The 21,835-nt window shown below is 31.8% G+C and overlaps 1 protein-coding gene across 1 annotated transcript; it reads right to left on the reverse strand.

Moving 5' to 3' along the window:
* Positions 1-1,198: 1,198 nt before the first annotated feature.
* On the reverse strand, positions 1,199-9,941 carry LOC105331749 (uncharacterized). Its single transcript, XM_034479818.2, has 12 exons — positions 9,826-9,941; positions 8,959-9,054; positions 8,652-8,877; positions 6,069-6,185; positions 5,807-5,858; positions 5,503-5,645; positions 4,707-4,769; positions 4,084-4,146; positions 3,910-3,952; positions 3,599-3,671; positions 3,219-3,495; positions 1,199-2,692 (listed from the first exon to the last, which is right to left on the reverse strand). The coding sequence occupies exons 2-12, from the start codon at positions 9,007-9,009 to the stop codon at positions 2,430-2,432; spliced, it is 1,371 nt and encodes a 456-aa protein (XP_034335709.2). The 5' UTR covers positions 9,010-9,054; positions 9,826-9,941; the 3' UTR covers positions 1,199-2,429.
* Positions 9,942-21,835: the final 11,894 nt, after the last annotated feature.

Raw genomic sequence — 21,835 nt, forward strand, 5'->3', positions numbered from 1 at the left:
CATACCCCCCGGATATTCTTGTGTTTATGATCCAGTCCCAGATGATTTTATAGTCATATCATATGTTGAGCATTGCAATTCTCAAAACGATCCTATACAATTGTTTATAAACGGGATATAAACCTACATTACACTCTGGCCCCTTGTGAGGCCCAAGAATCATTCAACAATTTAAACAAGTCTAAACAATTTTAAAGAATCAGCAATATGTAAAAATGCTGGCATATAAGTAAAACCATACAAAAAAACATTTGAGTTTTCGTGAATAATTAAAGTGTTTTTCTTTGTACAACAAGATCCCCAATGTGGCCCCACCTTACTCCTTCAAATTTTGATTTTAACAAATTTGAATCCACAGTATCTGAATTTGCTTTCACCTAAGTGACAGTTTTGCAAGGCATATAGTTTTGTAGAAGATTTTAAGATTTTTCTTTATATATTCCTAAATAGACATTTGCCCCCCCCCCTCCCTGTTGTGACCCAATCCTATCCCCAGGAATCATGATTTGAACAAACTTGAATCTACACAACCTGACAATGCTTCAACACAAGTATCAGCTTTTCTGGTTGATTACTTTCTGAGAAGAAGATTTCAACAGACTGTTCATTATATAGTCCTATGTAAAAATTAGACCCCCATTGTAACCCCATTCTACCCCCGGGATTCATGATTTTCCAAACTTTGAATCTACACTACCTGATGACGCTTCCACATAAGTTGTATCTTTCTTGGCCAAATGGTTCATGAGAAGAAGATTTTTTATAAAGATTTACTCTATATATTCCCTTGTTTAATTAGGCCCTCTCGGCATTGTGGGCCTACCCTACCCCCGGAAGTCATGATTTTCACAACTTTGAATCTACACTACTGAAGGATGTCTCCACACAAGTTTCAGCTTTTCTGGTTGATTGGTTTCTGAGAAGAAGATTTAAAAAGATTTACTCAATATATTCCTTTGTAAAATTCGACCCCACATTGTAGGCCTGCCCTACCCCTGGAAGTCGTTATTTTCACAACTTTGAATCTACACTACCTGAGGATATTTCCACACAAGTTCAGCTTTCATGGCTGATTGGTTTCTAAATAGAAGATTTTTCAAGATAAAAATAAAAAAAAGATAAAAATTTTCAATATTTTTAAATTATCTCCCTTTGTAAGAGGGCGTGGTCCATATTTTTTACAACTTTGAATCCTCTTTGCCTAAGGGTGCAATGTGTCAAATTTGGTTGAAATTGGTCCAGCGGTTCTGGAGAAGATGTTAAAAATGTGAAAAGTTAAGGGACGGACAGACGAACGACAGACAAAATGTGATCGGAATAGCTCACTTGAGCCTTCAGCTCGGGTGAGCTAAAAATTGTATGAGGTTTGACCAAGTTGTTTAGAAATCAAAACGTCAACCCAGGATAATTTTTATTTACTTTGCCTTATACAGATAGCATCTAAAATGGTATATAAATAATTCATAAGCACATCTACATGTTTTCATTAGTAGAGGTATTAGCATGCATATACACAGTTTGTACATAACTCAAATGTAAATGCCTTATAAAGATAGCATCTACAATGGTATATAAATAATTCATAAGCACATCTACATGTTTTCATTAGTAGAGGTATTAGCATGCATATACACAGTTTGTACATAAATCAAATGTAAATGCCTTATACAGATAGCATCTAAAATGGTATATAAATAATTCATAAGCACATCTATATTTTTTCATTAGTAGAGGTATAAGCATGCATATACACAGTTTGTACATAAATCAAATGTAAATATAATGTTCAATGACAGTGCAAAAACGACTCGTTTTACTACAAATTACCTGCTATTTCCCCATACATAACTGTAATAAATAAAAATTGATTTTAACCATAATGTGATAAGAATTTGAGCTTCAGAGAAGTTAGATAAGTGATCAACAGAAGTAATGACTAATTTGAAAAACTTTAATGAAATAAGAATGCTCTAAATACTCCTATTTCCGGTCAAGCCGATTACAAGTAATTTGTCTAACAGTTCGGATTGGTTGCTACGCTGTTGAAAATGATATCATAATTTGAAAACATATTTTTTTATTTTGACTGACTATCATTGTTTAGACGAAATTAAACTTTGATTAACAAACTTTGCTTAATAAAAAAATTAGTAGATTAATTCAGCAAAAGTATGATTGAACATAATCACTTTTCCATGTCATTAATGTAATTTTTATATTATATATTAATATAAAGTTTTATCTACAATTATGCACACATGTAAACACATGTATTAGTACAATTATAATTGAATGTTTATTTCAACTATTAACTAAACAGTGCACTCATTTTTTTAGGAGGCCTAAGCAATCTCGGTAGCAACTCATATGTGTATATAAGCAAAGTAAGCTATCTATCTTTCTTCAGTTAAAAAAAAAATTATATCAAGTTATGCGAAATATTCATCATCCAACACTGGGAGACTTCTACTTTTATTCTTTTGTTTCCGCCATGCTTTTTCCAGTTCCTTTGCTGTACGTTCATTCAAACTTGCAACCTGTTTGTAAAATATTGTTTCATCCCGTGACATGTTACATTTTAGGATAAGTTCATCTATTTCCCAGCACCAACGACGACATTTAGGACAGAACAGGCCTTTGTCTGTACCACAAGGCAGTTTTTCTTTTGTCCATTCATACAGTGAATCAGGAGCTATAAAAAACCAACAATTCTGCAGATTTATAGCTCTAGAGTAAATTTATAACGTTTGATTTCTTCGTCTATTGTTTTTTAATAAATTCATAATTTGGACTGCAACAAATAACCGAAAAACACTCTAAAACGTGGTTTGAAAACACCTTTTTCTCAATTCGTTAGACCCCCCCCCCTTTTTTTTTGGAAGCGACTGTTACACTGAAAATACACGTAACTTTAAAAAAATCATGATCAAAACATAAAATGTAGGACGATGATTAAAAAGGCAGACAGATATTTAAATTACTTAAATATAGTAAATGCTCTTCTGAAAGTATCGCCAGTCTTTTTATGAATAAAGAAACGGTTTTCTGAATTAAAAGGTTTCATTTTTTAATTTTTTAATAACTTAATATTTTCAGCCGCATGATAAAAAATAAAACTAGCTGCGTAAAATAATTAATAATTTCAATTGGGATATTAAGATATATATCAATTGCATACTGTATTATACAACAAATATATAAACCAATTTTTAATTTACCTGTGAAATGTCCGCAGCTCATTCGACATTTTCCGGACGTAATACGCCTATTCAATATGACGTCATTTTCCACAGATTCGTCATCATCTTCGTCATCATCTTTCTTTCTGTTTTGATTGCCAATCATTAGTTCATTTGGTGGGTGTTTCAGAGTTTCTATGACAGTTTCATCTTTAAAAATTATGCCATTTTCTTTATCGACAGCCAGTACAAAAGGTCGTGGAATTTGAAGCTTAATGGAAAGAGCGTTACGTAGATCACCTATTGTTCTGACACCCTAAAGGACGAAAAGATATAAAAAACGCAGAGTTATGAAAAAAACTATTACGACAGATAATTCAAACCCCACATGACTTATCAAATTCATCAAATCACTATACCTTAAGAGAACACCGGGTTTCTGTACATCCTGATAAACTTCTTAACTGTATCATCTTTTCCTCTTTAACATCGCTATAAATATCATTAGGTTTATTATCACACCTTTTATTCCAACAATTTTTAAGCACAAGTATTAAAACATTTATTTTTTTTTCCTAAGTTGTTCACTTTGTATAAAATTCAATTTAGATAAGTAATCGAAGTAAAATTATGAAACATTGAATAAAGTATCTATAGTTGCAGTATAAAACAAAGCATGGCCTATTTTCAGGTCTTTTGGATTTACAGATCTTAAATAGATTTGGACTACCTTTTCTGATCAATATCAAACTGCCCCTTTTCTGTGCCATTTTCTAAAGTAAATTTAAAGGTGCGTTGTAATTGATGTTTAAAATTAATAGCAGATGAAAACTATGGCAAATGATATATATGAAAGTCATACGGTAAAATTATGCTAGCTATATATAATACATGTTCTAATTACCTTTCGTATGTCCATTGCATTTGCTTAATGATCCATTTTCAATGACGACTTTCTCTATATCGTCTATTAAACAAAAATTTTGGTTTTAATTTTCATATGAACAAAACAAAATGCGTGTCAAAAATACCCTGTAACTAAAAGGTTTCAGTTGTGATATTTTATTTTAATATATATTATTCCTAAATAAATCAGAAGTACGTGCAAATTTATTTGGTTTGTAAATAGAGTTTCGTAAAGTTGTATGGACTCTGATTTGCAACGGTTATCGTTAAAATTATATATTGTTTAATGTGTCTACATTGTTCAATCAAAAAAGAATTTTCATGATTAAGGGGTCGGAGTAACTCGTTTTACATTTTAAACAGTGAGTAATTATAAACGTTATCCATCTTTGGCTGTATTGAATTCAGCCAACTTTGTACCATGATGCAGTGTTTATATTTGAACATGAGCATTCTTTTTACAATTTACTATATTAATAAGCTTGATCATTGCTATGCTTACGACATAAATAGTAGCAATCCATAATATTCAATCTGTAATTCCTATAGCCATAATTATAATAGAACCCATTATTAGATATTCATTATCTTTCATATAATAAAATGAGAAACTCAAAATACCTTTGTCTTGTAGGACATTTTTAAGCAACAAAACTTCTGATTCGGCGTTATCAACCATTTGTCCTGTATAACCACAAAAATGTTGCTTATTACTTTTTGAACTTCAATGATAACGTTTGTAATCAAAGTACTGAAGTACTGACGGGTGTTGATTTTATCGATTATCATTTATTTTAAAAACAACTTATCTTGCATGACAATTAGTTTCTAGTCTGTATTTGAATTACGCACTTTTTTATGATATGAATTTTGAATTTTTTACTTTTCCGACAAGAATTTCTAGAAACCCCATATGAATCATGTTGTGTAATATCTAAAGATAGATTTCAAACTATGTATTAGTAATCAAAGCAGTTCTAAAAATTGTATGGATCCAAGCACTATTGATATCGAACTCTTAGTCTCGTTCAACCAGACGCTCGGCTGTCTCCATTAATATCCGACAAGCAAGGGAGCCTCTCTGCTTACGGAGACAGCCGAGCGTTTGGTTGATATATCAAACTCTGGCGTAAGAATACATGAGACTTTGAAAATATCTAATTTGTTCGTATCATATAAAATCAGACTATTTACAAAGTGTTTATTGATAAGTTTCTTTGAAAAACAATGCTTCAGCATACATTACATCAAATTTTTCTATTATTTCCAAGGACTAAGTTTTGCAGCGGTGATGATTTGTGCGTAGGTCCAAACACTGTTTCACATTCGGTTTGCCAGAGGTAACTGCATAGGAGAGTTGATTATAATAAACTCCCAAAAATGTATAAACGCTACTCTGTGTAACTTAACTTGTTACCTGTTTCTTCTTCTGAGCTCCTTTTACATGTACATTTTATCCAATTTAACTTAAAACCCAACAATAGAAGGATCAGTGATGTAAGAATTATCACTCCAGCAATTCCTACCGCAACATACAGGATAAATAAAGTTGACTCGTGTCTAAAAAGTAAGAACCAATATAATATAGCTACAAAGCGTAAAGCATATGGGTTATAAAAATGTGGATTTTTTCTTTGTGATGTTTAACCATTTATATTATTTCAGAACTTTACTTTAACATCAATGGCATGTATATGAAACTGATAGTACTCATAACTAACAAGGATTCCTTTTGTTGCTGACTTTTACCAACAGTCCTGTAGCACGTTTGGTCTAAACATAAAACATAACATAACAATTTTGTATTTATTAACTGGGGTTATCTTATATTAACTTATAAAGTATCTTATTAATAATAATGCTTTTCAAATTGATGTACAGGTTAGGGTTGTTCTATCCCAAAAAGGTAAAAAAAATTAATTATATAAGTATTTTTAAAACAGAAATAATATGTATTATTGTGTCGAATCTTTCATCACTTACATTTGTAGGATTCATTGGAAGGGAACCTTGCCGGACAGGGAGGATCAAACTTTGTACAGTCCAAACCAGGTTCATTGATGATTCTTTTGTTAACTTCGCTGAACCGAGCGCATAAACCTTAGATAAAGGATATTTAAATAAAATATAAGTAAAAAAGGATTGCGAACGCAAACGCCCGTTTCGCGCCTGCATTTTACATCCAAATATTTCGGAATTTCTGTAAGATTTTCAAAAAAAAGTTATAAACTAAAAACTAAAATCGATCCTAATTGATTCATATCAAAATAAAATTTGTATTCATTGGCAAATAATTGTTTTAAACGAAAGTTTTCCTGGGGGGGGGGGGGGTATCTAAAAAAATCATCATTGAAATCGGTCTCTGTGAGTGAGGAAAATATTATTTAGCGGCCGATATGTGCGTAAAACTTGATATATAATCATATGTTTACGTTAGATTTTAAAGTAAATAAAAATAAATTTTTATTTTAATTCATATGTTTTAATTATTTTTTAGAACGTTACAAAGCAAAATGCTTTCTGGGAATGTATTTGGGTCTGTCCCCCCCCCCCCCCCCCCCCCCCCGTGAAACAACAAACCTTTTGGTATTGATATGCTAAATAAAAATATATAATACCCCTCCAGAAGGAATTTTTGTTTCGGGGGGGGGGGGGTTAAAAAACAAATTCGGTTTCCGTTAATTCTATTATAAAATGAGCTATTTTAACAAAAAAATACAAAGTTGACTCTCTTTGTTTGATCAAATCATTTATATTATTGGATATACATTGTATAAACGCTTATATTTTTAGAAATAATACATTTTATTAGACAATTATCAAAAAATGACTTTGGTAAGGCGGTTAGACAATACTATCATTTGCAGTCATTTGATTGATACATTCATATCCAACATTTCTAGTTATGGATTTTTTAATGTCATTATCATTATTGAAGAACACAGCAATGTATAAAACATTTAAAGGTTGACTTTAGAGTGGTATCGAATGCACACGAATGGTATTTTTTATACCAATTAAACGTGAAGAAGTAAACTACACTCTTTAAAAATAATTCATGCGTAAGGATATCAGTCCTGTGTGTCACGAAAACATTTGAATATTATGGCTGCCAAAAATCATACTTCACAATTATTTATTATATATAACATCAGTGACTCAGCTTTTATAGAAATTTAAAAATGTATTTCCCATAAATAAAGGCCAATGCTAAGTTATCAACATTTCTCTCTTACATGTGGGGTATACTACCCGTGTGATAAACCTTTGCTTTGACAAACGGGTGCAGCTTTATCAAAAACTTCCGGTTCGAAATATTTATGACACAGTCCCTCTCTTCAACGCTTCAGTGACCTATTTTCGAAAATTTGCTAGTTTTTCAACATATCTATATCTACTACCAAAATTGCTATTAAATGTATTTTGTCAAAGATTTAAAATACAAATATGAAGGAAAATAAATAACTGTGTAGCATGGGCGTCGAAATCGAGCAAAGTTAAAAAAAACCCGTAACCAAAGACCTTTTTATTGCTTGTCAAGATTTTTGATAGGTTTAGCCCGCCCCCTCCCCTTTCGATTTGCTTCCGACGCCACTGTGTAGTTTATAAAACTGCAAATCACGTTAGCTATCAAGGAGTTCATCCTGACGACGCGATGAAAACAGAACGCTTTGGTGTCGTTAATATACAAGAACGTACCAAAATAATGTTTCATAAGACTTTTTTATCCTCCACCAGTAAGCATCCGTATTCAATATTCTCAATTTTGAATCATTAGCCTAGTGTTTGTTTTATAAAACATCAACAACTACTCCTCGTTCGAGTCAATTCAAATTAACGAGCATTCGCACCTTTGTGTAACGTTATGTCAACACATTTGATTATTCAAGTCCTCTGATCAGTATTTCCATTTAATCAAGCGATTAAGCTCTAAGAAAAATTATTTAGAGCTTAACAATTATTTCATATCATATTTACATCTACCGGGTATGATTACCTCTACTTCTTACGGAAACTAATTGCAAATTCATAGCTCTTTAGATACAGACAAGACTGTAAATCTACACGCACCATTTATTGATTGGTTGAAGCTCTGTTTATCGATTTGGTGAAACCTAGAGCTACCTAAAGGAAATCACGGACTTCACGAAATAATCATGTTGATGTCAGACTCTTATTCACGAGGTAGACAATTTGGATGTTTCTTTCAATGATCCCCCTTCATTTTTACAATTTAGAATTCCTTTTCCATAAGGATGTTTCGTGCCAAGTTTGTTTAAATTTGGCCAAGAAGTCAAGAATGTGAAATGTTCACAGACGGACGGACAGCGGTAACAGATGATCAGAAAAGCTCACTTAAACAGTAGGTTCAGATGAGCTAATAATGAAAATATAACCAATAAAATACTTTTTTAATGATTCATGCGGGTTATGAAGTTAGCGATAATTGCAGGAAAAATTACATAACCCGCTTAAAATTAACTAAATAAGCAAAAAATAAAAAAACAAAAACAAACAACAACAACAACAATACTGTAATCAAAAGCAAATCCTCTTTGAACTTACCCATCAAGAAAAACCTAGGTGCACAAACTTCTAATAACTGCGTCGCGTCTTTGTTGAGAACGCAATGATACACAAAATTTTCAGCTTTTGAACAGTTTTGTATCTTTCTCAACTGTCCACAACTTTTCCTCTCTGCCGCCGATGCCCATTCCTTAACGTTGGCTGGACAACGGGACACCACGGACACAGTGGGTATAGACTCAGGACACAACAGCGAAAACGAGGTCTGTAAATAAACGAATAAATTGGGTGACAGAAAACCTCAGAAAAGCAAAAATATGCACAACAATCGAACGAAAATACTTACCTCAAGAGTGATGCCGATACACAAAATGAAGCTCAGAACGTAGACTTCCATTTATGTGCAGTATCAGTGCTGGTTGTCAGCAATATCAATCTTATACTGTAGATAGGAAGAATATATATCTTTTATTAGTATTATGTTTATAGTTATATAATGTAAATCTTTCAATTCTACGGTGCAAAAAGTGTCACGGTTTCTCAAAAAGTATCAATTATTTTAATATCACTCTGCAAGCAAGAAATGGCGCAATGATCAAAGTGTAAGCATTCAAACCCCTTTTAAAACTCAGTTTTAAAACTAATTATAGTATTCACGAAAGGTGTATTTTCACCGGGAAACGATACCTCGCGAAAACAGTGATATTAAAACCTTCGTGATTATTTGCCATTCTATAGTATTACGAATAATTATTTTCATAAGTTCAGTTTTGTAAATTTTGTTTCCGAATTAGCAGAGTAAATAGTCAATATATTATTGTCATCGAGCAATAAATATAACAACAACATGCACTAGAAAATCATTACAATCGTAAATACAATACTGTATTAGATGCATACATTACCAGAATGAAGATTTTCATTAAAATTGAAGTGAATTATGGGACATACATACAACATATCAATTAACTCTTTGAAAAATTCTGGAGAAATCACTCCGAAAAAAAAAACATTAAATAAACGCTTCAACTTTCAAAACAGAAAATCTTTGAACTCGCAACAAATCTGTGTTTACACACATTTACCTATAACAAATGATTTACTTCCGGTAGAATAAAAAAAATCTAATGCAATGGTGTTTGATTCATATGGATTGTTTATTAAAAGAAAAACTATTATAAGCATTTAGTGTAGGATACAAAAGCAATCTTACCTTAGTTTACTTTGCAATTGGAAAAAATATAAAGAAGTGGGAGTCAAGCAAGACGGAAAAACCAATTTTAATCTCTTTGTTCTCCTGGCATGACTGTGAATGTCAGGTAAAAAAAAAATATTTGATTCTTCCTTTAAATGGGGAAATTTCATAAATTTCATAAATAATTTCATAAAATAACAAATTTAAAGGGAAAAATAGGTCAGAAGGGATCTAGGTTTACCTCATCACTGTTTACATTTAACAAATAACATGAAAATAATTCGACTCAAGATACCGAATTGCATGCATAAACATCAATTGCTTAACTTAAATCCTTTTTCAATTATAAAAAAATCTTGCTTGCATTTTGATAATTCGTTCAGTCATCATGAAATCTTCAAAATGTCGAAAATGTCATTATGATATCACACTCGCTGGAAGTTATTTCATTAGTAGTGTAAATACAATATAGTAAAAATATATATGCATTTGAAAAGTGATCAAAGAGTGTAAATAACAAGTACTACTTATTTTCAGAATAAATCTAAACAAACTATTGCTTTAAAGAAAATAAAAAAAAAACAAGCATTTCAGAGAAGGATCTAATGTTGTAGCGATTTCATCCTCTATTCCACAAAACGAAGCACTCAAATATTTTATACAATGAAGTTTGTTCGGTTCTTTCGTTTTTAATGCTATGGTACATGTATACTATGGTACATGTATGGTATGGCAATTGGGAATCTAAGGATTTCCAATGTTATGGTATAAGTTTTAAATGCTATTCTATGAGATTGCAATGCTATACTATGGTGTATGTTGGAAAAGGTATGCTTGAACTAACTTTACCCAAAAATGTGTTTTCTAGTATCAGATCTCTTATTGCAGCTCCGCTCTGATAGAAATGACACGTTGTGTAAATAAACTAAAAAAATTCTTTACAACATTTTTTTGAAGACGGGGTTCTCATTTAATAAGATAAAGTGTCGTTTTTTACGTCATATAATTATGGTTTTTTTTTTCTTCTTGAATATAGAATGACATTTTTATACAGGAAAGAATCAGCTCTTCTGTACAGGCTTTTATGCTATTTCTGGCTGGGAGTTAAACATTAATACATTTGTAATCTTATTTTTTAAATAGCGGTCCAATGTCTTAAAAAAAATAAAAACGACATATACAAGTCATCATTTCATTAGTTTGACCTTTTGAAAGCGTACATTTGCTGATGTATTAAATGGTATATATCAATCATGATGGTATATAAAGATATCCAGACCAAAACTAAAACATGTTCACTATTTTGTTCAATATTTTTATTTCGGTTGACTGAAATGTTGTTCTGTAAATAAATAGTTGCTTATAGAGTTATTTCTATATATTTATATCTACCAAGTATTATTCGCTCTATTTCTTACGGAAATTTATTATAATAGGTAATTCATAGCTCTATAGAAACAGCCAGACTAAAATCTACACGCCCCGTTTATCGATTTGTTGAAATCTACAGCTGCTGAAACTGACGATAAACTGACAGGAATGAAATTGACACGCCCTGTTTATTGATTGGAAAAATCCTATAGCTACCTAAGAAATATCACGGACTGCACAAAATAATCGTGATGATGTCAGACTCAGAGTCGCACAAGAGACGATTTGGCTGTTTCATTTTGCTAACATTAACAATATTTGAGTGAATTTTACTTCCCTTTTGTAATCAATTTATCAATTAGATAAAAGACAGATGTTAATATAAGCAATAAAATACTTTCTTTGGTGATTCATGCGGGTTATTGAGGTAGCAATCATTGCAGAAAAAGAATAACATTTTTACTGCAATGTCGCTACCTTCATATCCCGAATGAATCACCAAAGTAAGCATTTCATTGTTTAAACGAAAGCTTTTTTTCACCGAGCATTATGGTAATGAACATTTTTAGCTGCGTGCGAAATATGTTCGCAATGGGAGAGACTTCAATTCCAAACTACATTTTAATTATTTCCTTAATAACCCAAGTACATTAATAAATGTCTAAAGTGAACTCATTACCTTAAAATGACAGGTATTGTATGCTCGAATGCCTGAATAATCTGACATGAATTTATATGAGTTTATTATTTAGGCCCAACTGCTTCTGGGATATATACATGTATCAACACCGGTCGAGAGGAGATGATCGGTTTTCAATGACCGAGGCGTTCAGATTGTACGGACTTTTTTCTTCATAAACTTTGTATTGCAGTATATTGGGCAATATGGACCGTGCAAATTGCCCCTGAATAGTTCAGTGTTAGGGATCCTGATTACAGTTGCCGTGTTGGCGGTCTAGCAATGAATATTTTCATTATTTATTTGGTTATTATGTCTTTTTCTACTGTATTAGTAATACCTATAACAACATGATGTCAAAACCTCATGTGAGGTTAAGGGCTTTTAAAAAAATGTAAAGGGTTCCGAATTATCAATTTATCCTTAGCTCGTGTGTACATCAAACAAATGTGACGTTTATACAGAGTCTATATAGCGTTTGCATTATATTGTATACAACGGTATTACATCCAGCATAGTAAATACATGATAAATCAAAGTACTGAAGTACTGACGTGAGTTGGTTTTACCGAGTATCATTTATTTTAAAATCAACTTATCTTGTGTGGTAATTAGTTTCTAGTCTGTATTTAAATTATGCACTTTTTTATCATATGAATTTTAATTAGACTTTACAGACAAGAATTTCAGAGAAACCCCATATGAATCATGTTGTGTAATATCTAAAGATAGATTTCAAACTATGTATTAGTAATCGAAACAATTCTAAAAACTGTATGGGTCCACGCACTATTGATAATGAGCTCCAGTCGCGTTCAACCAGACGCTCAGCTGTCTCCGTTAATCTCCGACAAGCAAGAGAGCCCCTCTGTTCGTCGGATATTTACGGAGACATCCGAGCTTTTGGTTGAACGAAACTATATTAAACTCTGGCGTAGAAATACATGAGACTACATAAATATCAAAATTGTTCGTAATATAAAAATCTTACTATATTCAAAGTGCTTATAGATAAGTTTCCTTGGAAAACAATGCTTCAGCATACATTACATTGAATTTTTCTATTATATTCAAGAACTAAGACTTGTCCACGGTGATGATTTGTGCTTAGGTCCAAACACTGTTTCACTCTTGGTTTGCCAGAGTGATTGCATAGGAGAGTTGATTAAAATCAACTCCCAAAAAACAAACAATATTACACCGTGTGGTCATTTTTATATGTGTCTTCAATTGAACACTGTTTCCTCAGGTCATTGCTGTCGCTGCAAGATCTACTTCGTACAGTGTATGGTTTACACATGTGTGATGGTTTAGCAATTGACACAGGGAACGGTATGCAATGGACCAGAATATTTTTTTTGGATCTGTTTTCCTGGATTTCAGTCTGTAGAGCATGAAAAGCGGCCTCATCCTTATTTAGAAGGTGTGTAGGGTCAAGCTTAACAATAATATCTACATGTATAACCTAATATGGAAGTAGTCAGAAATAAAAGGGGAGTAATTAGAATTTATGAAAAAAAACATTGCCGAATAGTATTGCTAGTGGCAAGACAGCATTTTGAACCGACTTAAGATGTAATTTCGAAAATCTCATATACATAAAATGATAGACTCTTGCCCATAGGGTGTATAACAACTTTTACTTTAGTGTGCTCAAATAATGGGTGTAGTTTGCCTTTGAAAAAATCAAAATTCAATGGGAAAATAATACTTATTCAGAAAAGAATATATTTTTAACATGTTTTTTTTAATTCCTGGAGGATTTTTAAAATCCTGTAGAAATTATATTTTCTCTGAGATAAAAGAACTTTCAACAGAAGAATATTTCTTAAAGGTCATGAAAACTTCCCACAGGATTTTAAAATCTCGTGGGATTGAGTTTTGTTGAAGTCCTACAGAAATATAGTCATATAGGAAATTTTTATTCCTGTAGACAATTCTTTTCCTTTAGGAAAACAATGCTTCTTGTAGGATTTTGGTCAATGTACATATCTGACCTAAAAGGCGAGATACATCAGTAATAAAAGTAATAAAGTAATAAAAAGACTCTTGTATATAGTTATCCGGCAGAGTGATATGAATCTGTGTCAGGTTTACGTTGTTGTTACGTATATTTTAATTCATTTTTTTTTAAATTTTAACCTTAAGCTTTTAAAATAAACATTCCTGTTCCAATGGTATGGTGGCATATTTCTGCCAAATAGTTATGGTGAATTGTCAAGTCGACTTGTCATATATTTATATCAATTGTTTAGATCTTTATGTTGTCACAAAATGATCATCATGAATAGGGAATCAATATTTTGCAATTAAAAAGTGTTTTTATCACTGACTGTCATATACTTGTCATCTTAATAGCTGACAAGTCAAATAAAAATTAAAAAAACCCATAAAGATCTGACAAGGCAACATACAGATCTGAGAAGACAACGTTGAGATCTAACATGTCGATTTATAAATTAAAGACTATATTTATTTTTTCAGTATATCATAATACCTGACAGGCCAAACAATTAAGCATGATTAATTGACAGGTCGACTTATCAATAATTAACGTTGATTTGGCATAGCTTTTATGTGGTCTTGTCAAATCCTTATGTCGGTTTGTCAGAAAAATAAAATGAAAACTAGATATATATCAAAGATTGGGCTTATACAATCTAAGTATTTGTTTTACATTTTTAGGAAATAAGTACTTGTATCAAGTCGACATAAAAATCTGACAAGTAGCAGCAGAACTATGTCACCATACATTGAAGTTTAAGTTTGAGCACACGTGCATCATATCTGCTATCTTTTATCATGACTCAATATTAGGTATTGAGTACAGACTGCTTCTTATTCAACAAAGTTAATGGAAACCAAAATCTTCTGCAATCAACAATTTTAATGTGATAATCATCGACTAGTCTTTAATATTAAGTTATTGATTTTTTGCACAATATTCTACAAAATTTTATAAAATAGATATAAAGTTCCAGTGAAATATTTAAAAAAAAAACGACGGCAAACTTTACGATATGCTATCGGTATTACTTCCTTTATGATTTTTATTTCCTTTATCATAATCATAAATCTGTTATCTCTATTTAAATTCTCGTCCAGGAAATACTGCACCAAAGTGTAAATACTTCAATGATGAGATTATTTCACTCGATGCAAGTAGGGTGTTGCTAAAACGCAAAACGGAAAACGGGACGGAACAGAAACGAAAAAATAGTATTATTAGTGAACTATAACAAAGCATTAAGCTTGCTGATGTACGAAACGGAAATATAAAATTAACATACCACTACATTATGATGAAATGTTAACAATACACTACAGACAAGTGAACTCGTTTTTATTTTGAAGGCGGGAATCAGAAATATTGATAAAAATGGGATACACCAAACACTGTGGTGTCAGTGGTGGGCGGAGGGAGCTGGGGGATGACATTAGTCTTCACTTCAATTTTACATCCCCCACCCAAACAAGGGAGGGGGGGGGGGGGGGCTTCATCATAGATTAAACTTCTGTATGTAAATGAAGAATGGTTGCAGCGATAAAAAAGTTCCCCCCTTCAATTCTCCCGATTATATGTGCCTTAGTTAACTGTAATGATTGACAGTTTCTCAATTTTCTTTTACAGCATTACTGAAAAGCAGCACAACATATTTAGTTGTTATGAAGCATTGGAGAGCGACTAGATATTTCATAGTACTTAACTCTATAAGACATGTTTAATTCTTTAAAAATAATACATTTTCTTCTTCAAACGTTTATGTGCTGAAAAGAAATAACGGGTACATCTAATTATTTCAAGTAGAATAGCTTTTAAAAACGATAGAGTGTCGTTGAGAAAATCTAAATCACGACAGCTAGAGAAACACAAACCATGGCCGTCTTCTATACAACGTTTTGCTGCATCATGTTTGCTTATCTTATACATGTATATCACTTTACGAATCTAGCATCAGTATTTAATAGTTGATTTGATAATGCTGTAGATGTCTTAATTGTAATGCCCTTCTTATTTTAACGTTCGACGTTCGTTGTGTAAATTCTGCATCTTCTTCCGCAATTAACTAAGATGAAATTGATCATATACACACAATATCTGAAAAAAATGACTATCTAGAAAGGATTTCCTTTTTCTTGAATTGACTCTTTTTTTTTTTATTGTTTATTGTTCAAGTTAGATTGTAATAGACTGTTGTTGAAATAAATGTACACACAATTAACATTACGCAATGGGTAATGCATGCATAAAACAATAAAACATGCTCTCTAAAAAGATTTTTTCCCCATGAATTACATGTTTATAAATATAATTAATAAAACTTCAAAAAAAGATTTCAAATTGTAAGTTTCTTTTTGCTCACAAAAAATACATACATCTCTTTCTGTCTAGTAGCATTTCTTGATTTTTATAAATCTATTGCATTTTATGACAAACTTCCGTTTCATATAATAATTATACATGGAAATAAACTCTGGGTTATCCTGATAAAAAAAGTACGTCCTTTTAAGAACTTTTAAGCACATTTCTAGTAAAAAAAACACCTCATAAATAATCTATTTATCTCACGCTGCTAATCCGACTGAGACCCTTTCTTTAAAAAGAATTTTTAATTATTACAATGGAACTTCTAAAATTAAGGATGTGAAACATATCGCCTAGCTGATATTATGCAACTTGATATTGAAACGGAGGAATATTTGATATTTTTTCATTCTAATTACTATAGCTGAAAATAATAACATAAAAGTCACTGCGTTAATTTTTCAAATGTTTCCTTGTGGAATAAGGAAGAAATTCTTATCATTTATCTGTCATTACCATATTCGGTGTATAATTAAATAGATTTTATGTATCCAACAAATTTCAACTTCTCAAAACTGTACCAAAGAACTCAATATTTTCTTTAAATTTATCAAGTGTGTTAAGGTAATTCTATTGATATTCAGAGTACCACTAAGCAATTTATGTTAATATTGTTCTGCACTTTCATCACTTTGCTGATAGTTGTGTTTTATTAACTGTCGGTGTACATCTTAATGACACTGAATCATTTGTCATCGTAAAAAAAAAAACATCCTGTCCATATTTGGTGGAGAATAAATGACCTTTTAGTTTGTATGAAAAGTGTGAAGATGCTCAAAATCTGTATTTCCTAGCTAATAAAAAATGAATTTTGCATCAGTTTAAAGATTAATGACCTGACCCACTGTTTGTACCTAATAAAAATAAGCTAGTCTGAATTGGGTTAAACATAAAACTTCGAATTAACTACTCACCCGAACTTAGATAGATGTATAATATTTACAAGTAGCCTTCGTGTTATACTATATACTACGTAGCTTTTCATCAGGACTGCTTCTTTGAGTGTCCGTGGTAATTCCATTTCTTCATCTGTGCAATCAATATTTTATTTGCAGTTGATAATGTTTCTTGTCTTTCACCTCCCTTAGTGAGCAAATACAAATGAGTTTCCCTATGTAAAGTACGTACTTTTAAGATGAAAGCTCCATCCAAGAACTTTAAACTAGCATTACATTTTTAGTAGTGTTGTCGTACAAATATTATCGATTGTTTGATTTGAATATTATGATATATTTACATTTTCCAGTAGCTTTGTCTGTGATAGCACCACGAATCAAATCTGTCACACATATATGTGTACAGTCATGTAGTCTTATACGTTTCATCAATGACGCAACTGACGTATTGTGTGGCGCAAACGCGGTTGGAATAATGATATGAAATAAAATACCATGCAAAGATCAGTTATAATTAAAGTAAATAATTGGTGGATTGGTGGAAATCATATTTAAAATATCAAGAAACCATTCTTTGAATACCATAAGGTGATTAAATGCGGTCGGACGTGATATAATCTATTGTACAAGCACTGAAACTTTAAGGGTTTGATCATCCACCACCGTAATTGATTATATCATTATACTAAAAAATGATTTCTTATTGCTACAATATTTTATTTTTATAGCATAGTTGTCCATGTATCACCTGTTACGTCTTTTTGTATGGCTAGGTACATATACTTAATACCATATTAATTTACAAATATGAACAGTCAAACTGCACAGTAAATATAGCTGCAATAGATATACTTTTAATTTGCATAAATCATTGGGATAAGGTATTGTACCATGATAATTCCCGCCAAAAAGTTATACAGTAAAATTAATACACTATCTTATGCGACTGATGAATTTCGGAAAAATGCCGTTTTGCATCAAATCTAGAAAGACTTCTTTGCGATTGTTTAAAGTACATGTATCTTATTTCTAGTTATACGTTCGTATTCTTAATGTGGATTTCAGGGAATATTGTGTAACGGTGAAATAGTAAGTACTCTGTAAAAACGTTCATATCACACAAACTATTAATATATTTTCATGTTAAATACTGAAATCTGATTGGTTTAGACGCAGTTTATAATCCGTTCTATAACCCTCAGCGTTCAAGCAACACACTTATCAACGGGTAACACAACGAATTGTTACATGCACGTAAACTATGCGCGTACGGTTCGCCAAAGTATTCACGTCATTCATATATCTATTCCCGTGTCCACTTTGTGTCTGGTCGGGGTCTACTTTTTGAGAAACGTTGGTCTGCTCTGGGTCCGCTCGTAGTCAGCCCTATTTCAGTGTCTGTTTCTGAAATCCGGGCCTGTCCTAATATGCCCGCTATGGGTCTGCTTTGGATCAGCCTGGGATCTGCATGGAATAAAGTTTTGGTCGCCATGGCAGACAGACAGAAAGAAGATCTGGGGTTTGGTTTGGATCTGCTTTCTGTTAGGTTAGGTTTATTTCATAAGGTTAGGCTTGGTTGATAATGTATTGTACTGTATTGTAATGTACTGTTTTAAAGTGGCAACAAATAGGTCTTGTTATATAATCCTGTAAAATTTACTCAATACGTAATCAATAACAAATTGACGTGTTACCGGTATTTTTTTTATGTCAATGACAATGTTCATTTCTGTTTGTTAGACAAAGTTATTTGCATTGGTTTATAAACCTTCTTATATGATTATGACTGTTTATAATACAAACATAAAATCTGAAACATACACAACTTACCTATATTTTGATTGCATAATTATTCTCCTACTTACGGGAAAAAACTTCAGTAACTAATACATGTATAATTGGTTGGTGCATCATGACATTATTCAGTTTGCAGGTAAGGGACAACAATAAATGTATGCTGGACATATATTTTTTTCCATCATTTGAAAAAACCCGCCTTTTCATGATAAAAATGCACCCGGTTTCGTTTTGTTTTAAATCAAATTACATGTAGTTGTTATTGTACATGGATATATCATTAATGTAACCCATTTACTTTAGCACTTTTCGTATTGACAAATATATGGAACAAATAAAATCAAAGAAATATATCAATATTCTAATATTTAATCGTACAATTGCTGAAAAAGTATATGAACATACGCAATAGAGAAGCTTTCTATAAATGATATGATAATTTTAGTCAGAGCGAGATCAATTCTATCATAAAGTTTTCAGGCGTTACTGGATTCAACAATGCTCCGACCAAAAGCATCACATTATAATCCTCAAAGAATAATTCCTTATCCCTTCAATAAAAATCTAATAAAAGTTGGCAAAGCAATAAAAAATTGCTATCCGGCTTATTCAAACCCCCACATATTTGTACGCTGTTTTGACCCAAATTGAAGAGATGGCGATGAAAAATCATATTTCAAGTAGTACGTAAATGTTGCATAGTGTTGTTTAAATCAATAACTTAACGTAGCTTAAATAATATTATAATACTGAACTGGAAAAAGTTGCTCTAAGTGTTGGTTGGTGTCTGAAGCTTGATGAGTGTCTTGATGAGAAATCTCTCTTAGTACAGAGGAACATTGCAAATATTTGTAAATAATTAATACTACTTTTGCTTGAATAATCGATCAACAGTTTTAACTTAAATTACAGGATATATAACCTTGTGACAACACTAAATCAATGTCTGCTATTATTGAGATTTAAGAGAAAATGTGATATATGATACCAAACACCATATACTTCTTCACTCACTCATAAACATTGAAGACATCATAAATGAAAAACTTCCTTAATACTTCGAACTGGATAAAAATTATAAGAATTTAATGGCCAGATGCCAAATTTATTTTGTTACAATACTTTTCCAAGAAATAACGATTATTTAATATTTACCATTTTATCGTAGAGGTCTCATTAATGAGCCCTCAAGCATACAGCTTTTGTCCATAAAACCTGTTGTCAATGATTGCATGTGCTATTATACAAAACACCTATCACAATAACTATGTCTATCTGAGACTACAACGATTGATGCTAGGTGATCAGGTTTCTTGAGAGGTTCTGATCGTATCTCAAGGCTGTATCCCTAGAGTGCTCGCTGTGTCAAACGAACATGTTCAACTAGAGTTCAAAATGTTATGTTGATTTTAATACTGCTCCTGCATTATATTTAATAAATTTCCAATCAAACAAATTATGTATTACAAAAACCAAATAATCTTGGAAGTAAATGACAGTTTGCAGCAATACCAAGAAAGAAAGTGACAACCCTGACCAAACGATTTTTGCCTCTGCTCGAATAATAGGCTAACATTTTGTATTGTTGCCTGACTGCCTCTTATGTAAAGAAATGACTGGCAAATAACTATGTAAAAGCCGGTTAATGCATTGTAATGGCTTTATGAAAAGCCTACATGTACAGATATTGCATATTTTTTTTAACTTCATAAGTACAATTATGAATTATACTTTAAAACACAAAGCTGGAATCATAACAATGTCAAGCTTAATGGTTTTTTACTCTCTGGTTTGGGTTTATTTCCTTATGAAAATGAATGACAAAGATGACTTCCGTGAAAGGTTAGCACACGGAAAAGATATTGCATTGTTAAGATTGTTTTAAAAATGACTTTCTATCCTTTTTGAAGATTTTAATGCTATCATTTACACGATAAAAATATCAAATGATTTATTTTTACATCCTCATTTCAGAATTAATTAACATTGGAATACAAAGTAAAGTTTATAGTTTACGAAACAGTACTTAAGAGCTGCATATGACTACTTATGATTTAACCCCCCCGAAACCTAGTAATAATTATAAATATATAAATAATATTATCAAAAATTTAAAGTTATCGTTTTGCTTAAGTCTGTGTCAGCGGAGAAAGCACTAATCTATTTTCATTGAAGAAGCATACATTTAATTTATACAGGTCATACATGTTATAAAATACAAGATAACCAGGGCAACTACATTCTAATAGCCTATTTTTTTTTCAAATCAACGAAACTTTGTTATTAAAGCTGACATGAATTCATAAAAGCATTTGGTCGCCATATTAGTTTCGATCGCTCCTCTACTGCCACTGGGGTATATATACCGGTTGAGAAAGTTACGGTCGGTTGCTTTCCGATCGAGGCATTCAGGTTGCACGGACATCTAAATGCATGAACTACACATTGTAGTAAAATTTTTGAATTAAAGAATAAAGAAAACAACAATCAATGAAATACAAAATATGTTTATTCTGTGAAAGGATTTTCCAGATATCTTTATTATTTTGCACATACAGTGCTGCCTCACTACGCATTCACATCGAACACGTGTGTCGTTCATACAGAGTGAATAACGTCTGCGTCTTTTTGAAAACCCCGGCGGCACTACATCGAACACAGTAGATACATGATAGTAAATCCAAGAAAATGACAATGAACATCGTTTCCATCCGTTCCACCTTTTCTAAAATCCATGCGATCATTGACATTGCTCGATCTGCCACAGTGTGTTGTTTGCGCATGTGCGATGTTATAACATACACAGGAAAACGGTCCACAATTATCGAGGAATTTTATAAGTATCTGCGCCTGGATTTCAGTCTGTTTTGTTTCATCGTGTATTGGATATATCTTGCCAGTGCAGTGGTTGTCATTTTA

The sequence above is a fragment of the Magallana gigas genome, chromosome 9 (assembly GCF_963853765.1).
Source record: "Magallana gigas chromosome 9, xbMagGiga1.1, whole genome shotgun sequence".
Classification (NCBI taxonomy): domain Eukaryota; kingdom Metazoa; phylum Mollusca; class Bivalvia; order Ostreida; family Ostreidae; genus Magallana; species Magallana gigas.

What these genes read in the sequence shown, in the direction of transcription:
- LOC105331749 (XM_034479818.2), bottom strand. Translation starts at nt 9,009, where the DNA reads ATGGAAGTCTACGTTCTGAGCTTCATTTTGTGTATCGGCATCACTCTT. An exon ending in AAATGTCCTACAAGACAAAG is followed by an intron (nt 4,147 to 4,706) that starts GTATTTTGAGTT and finishes TTTGTTTAATAG; the next exon opens with ACGATATAGAGAAAGTCGTC. An exon ending in TTTGATATTGATCAGAAAAG is followed by an intron (nt 3,672 to 3,909) that starts GTAGTCCAAATC and finishes TGATATTTATAG; the next exon opens with CGATGTTAAAGAGGAAAAGA.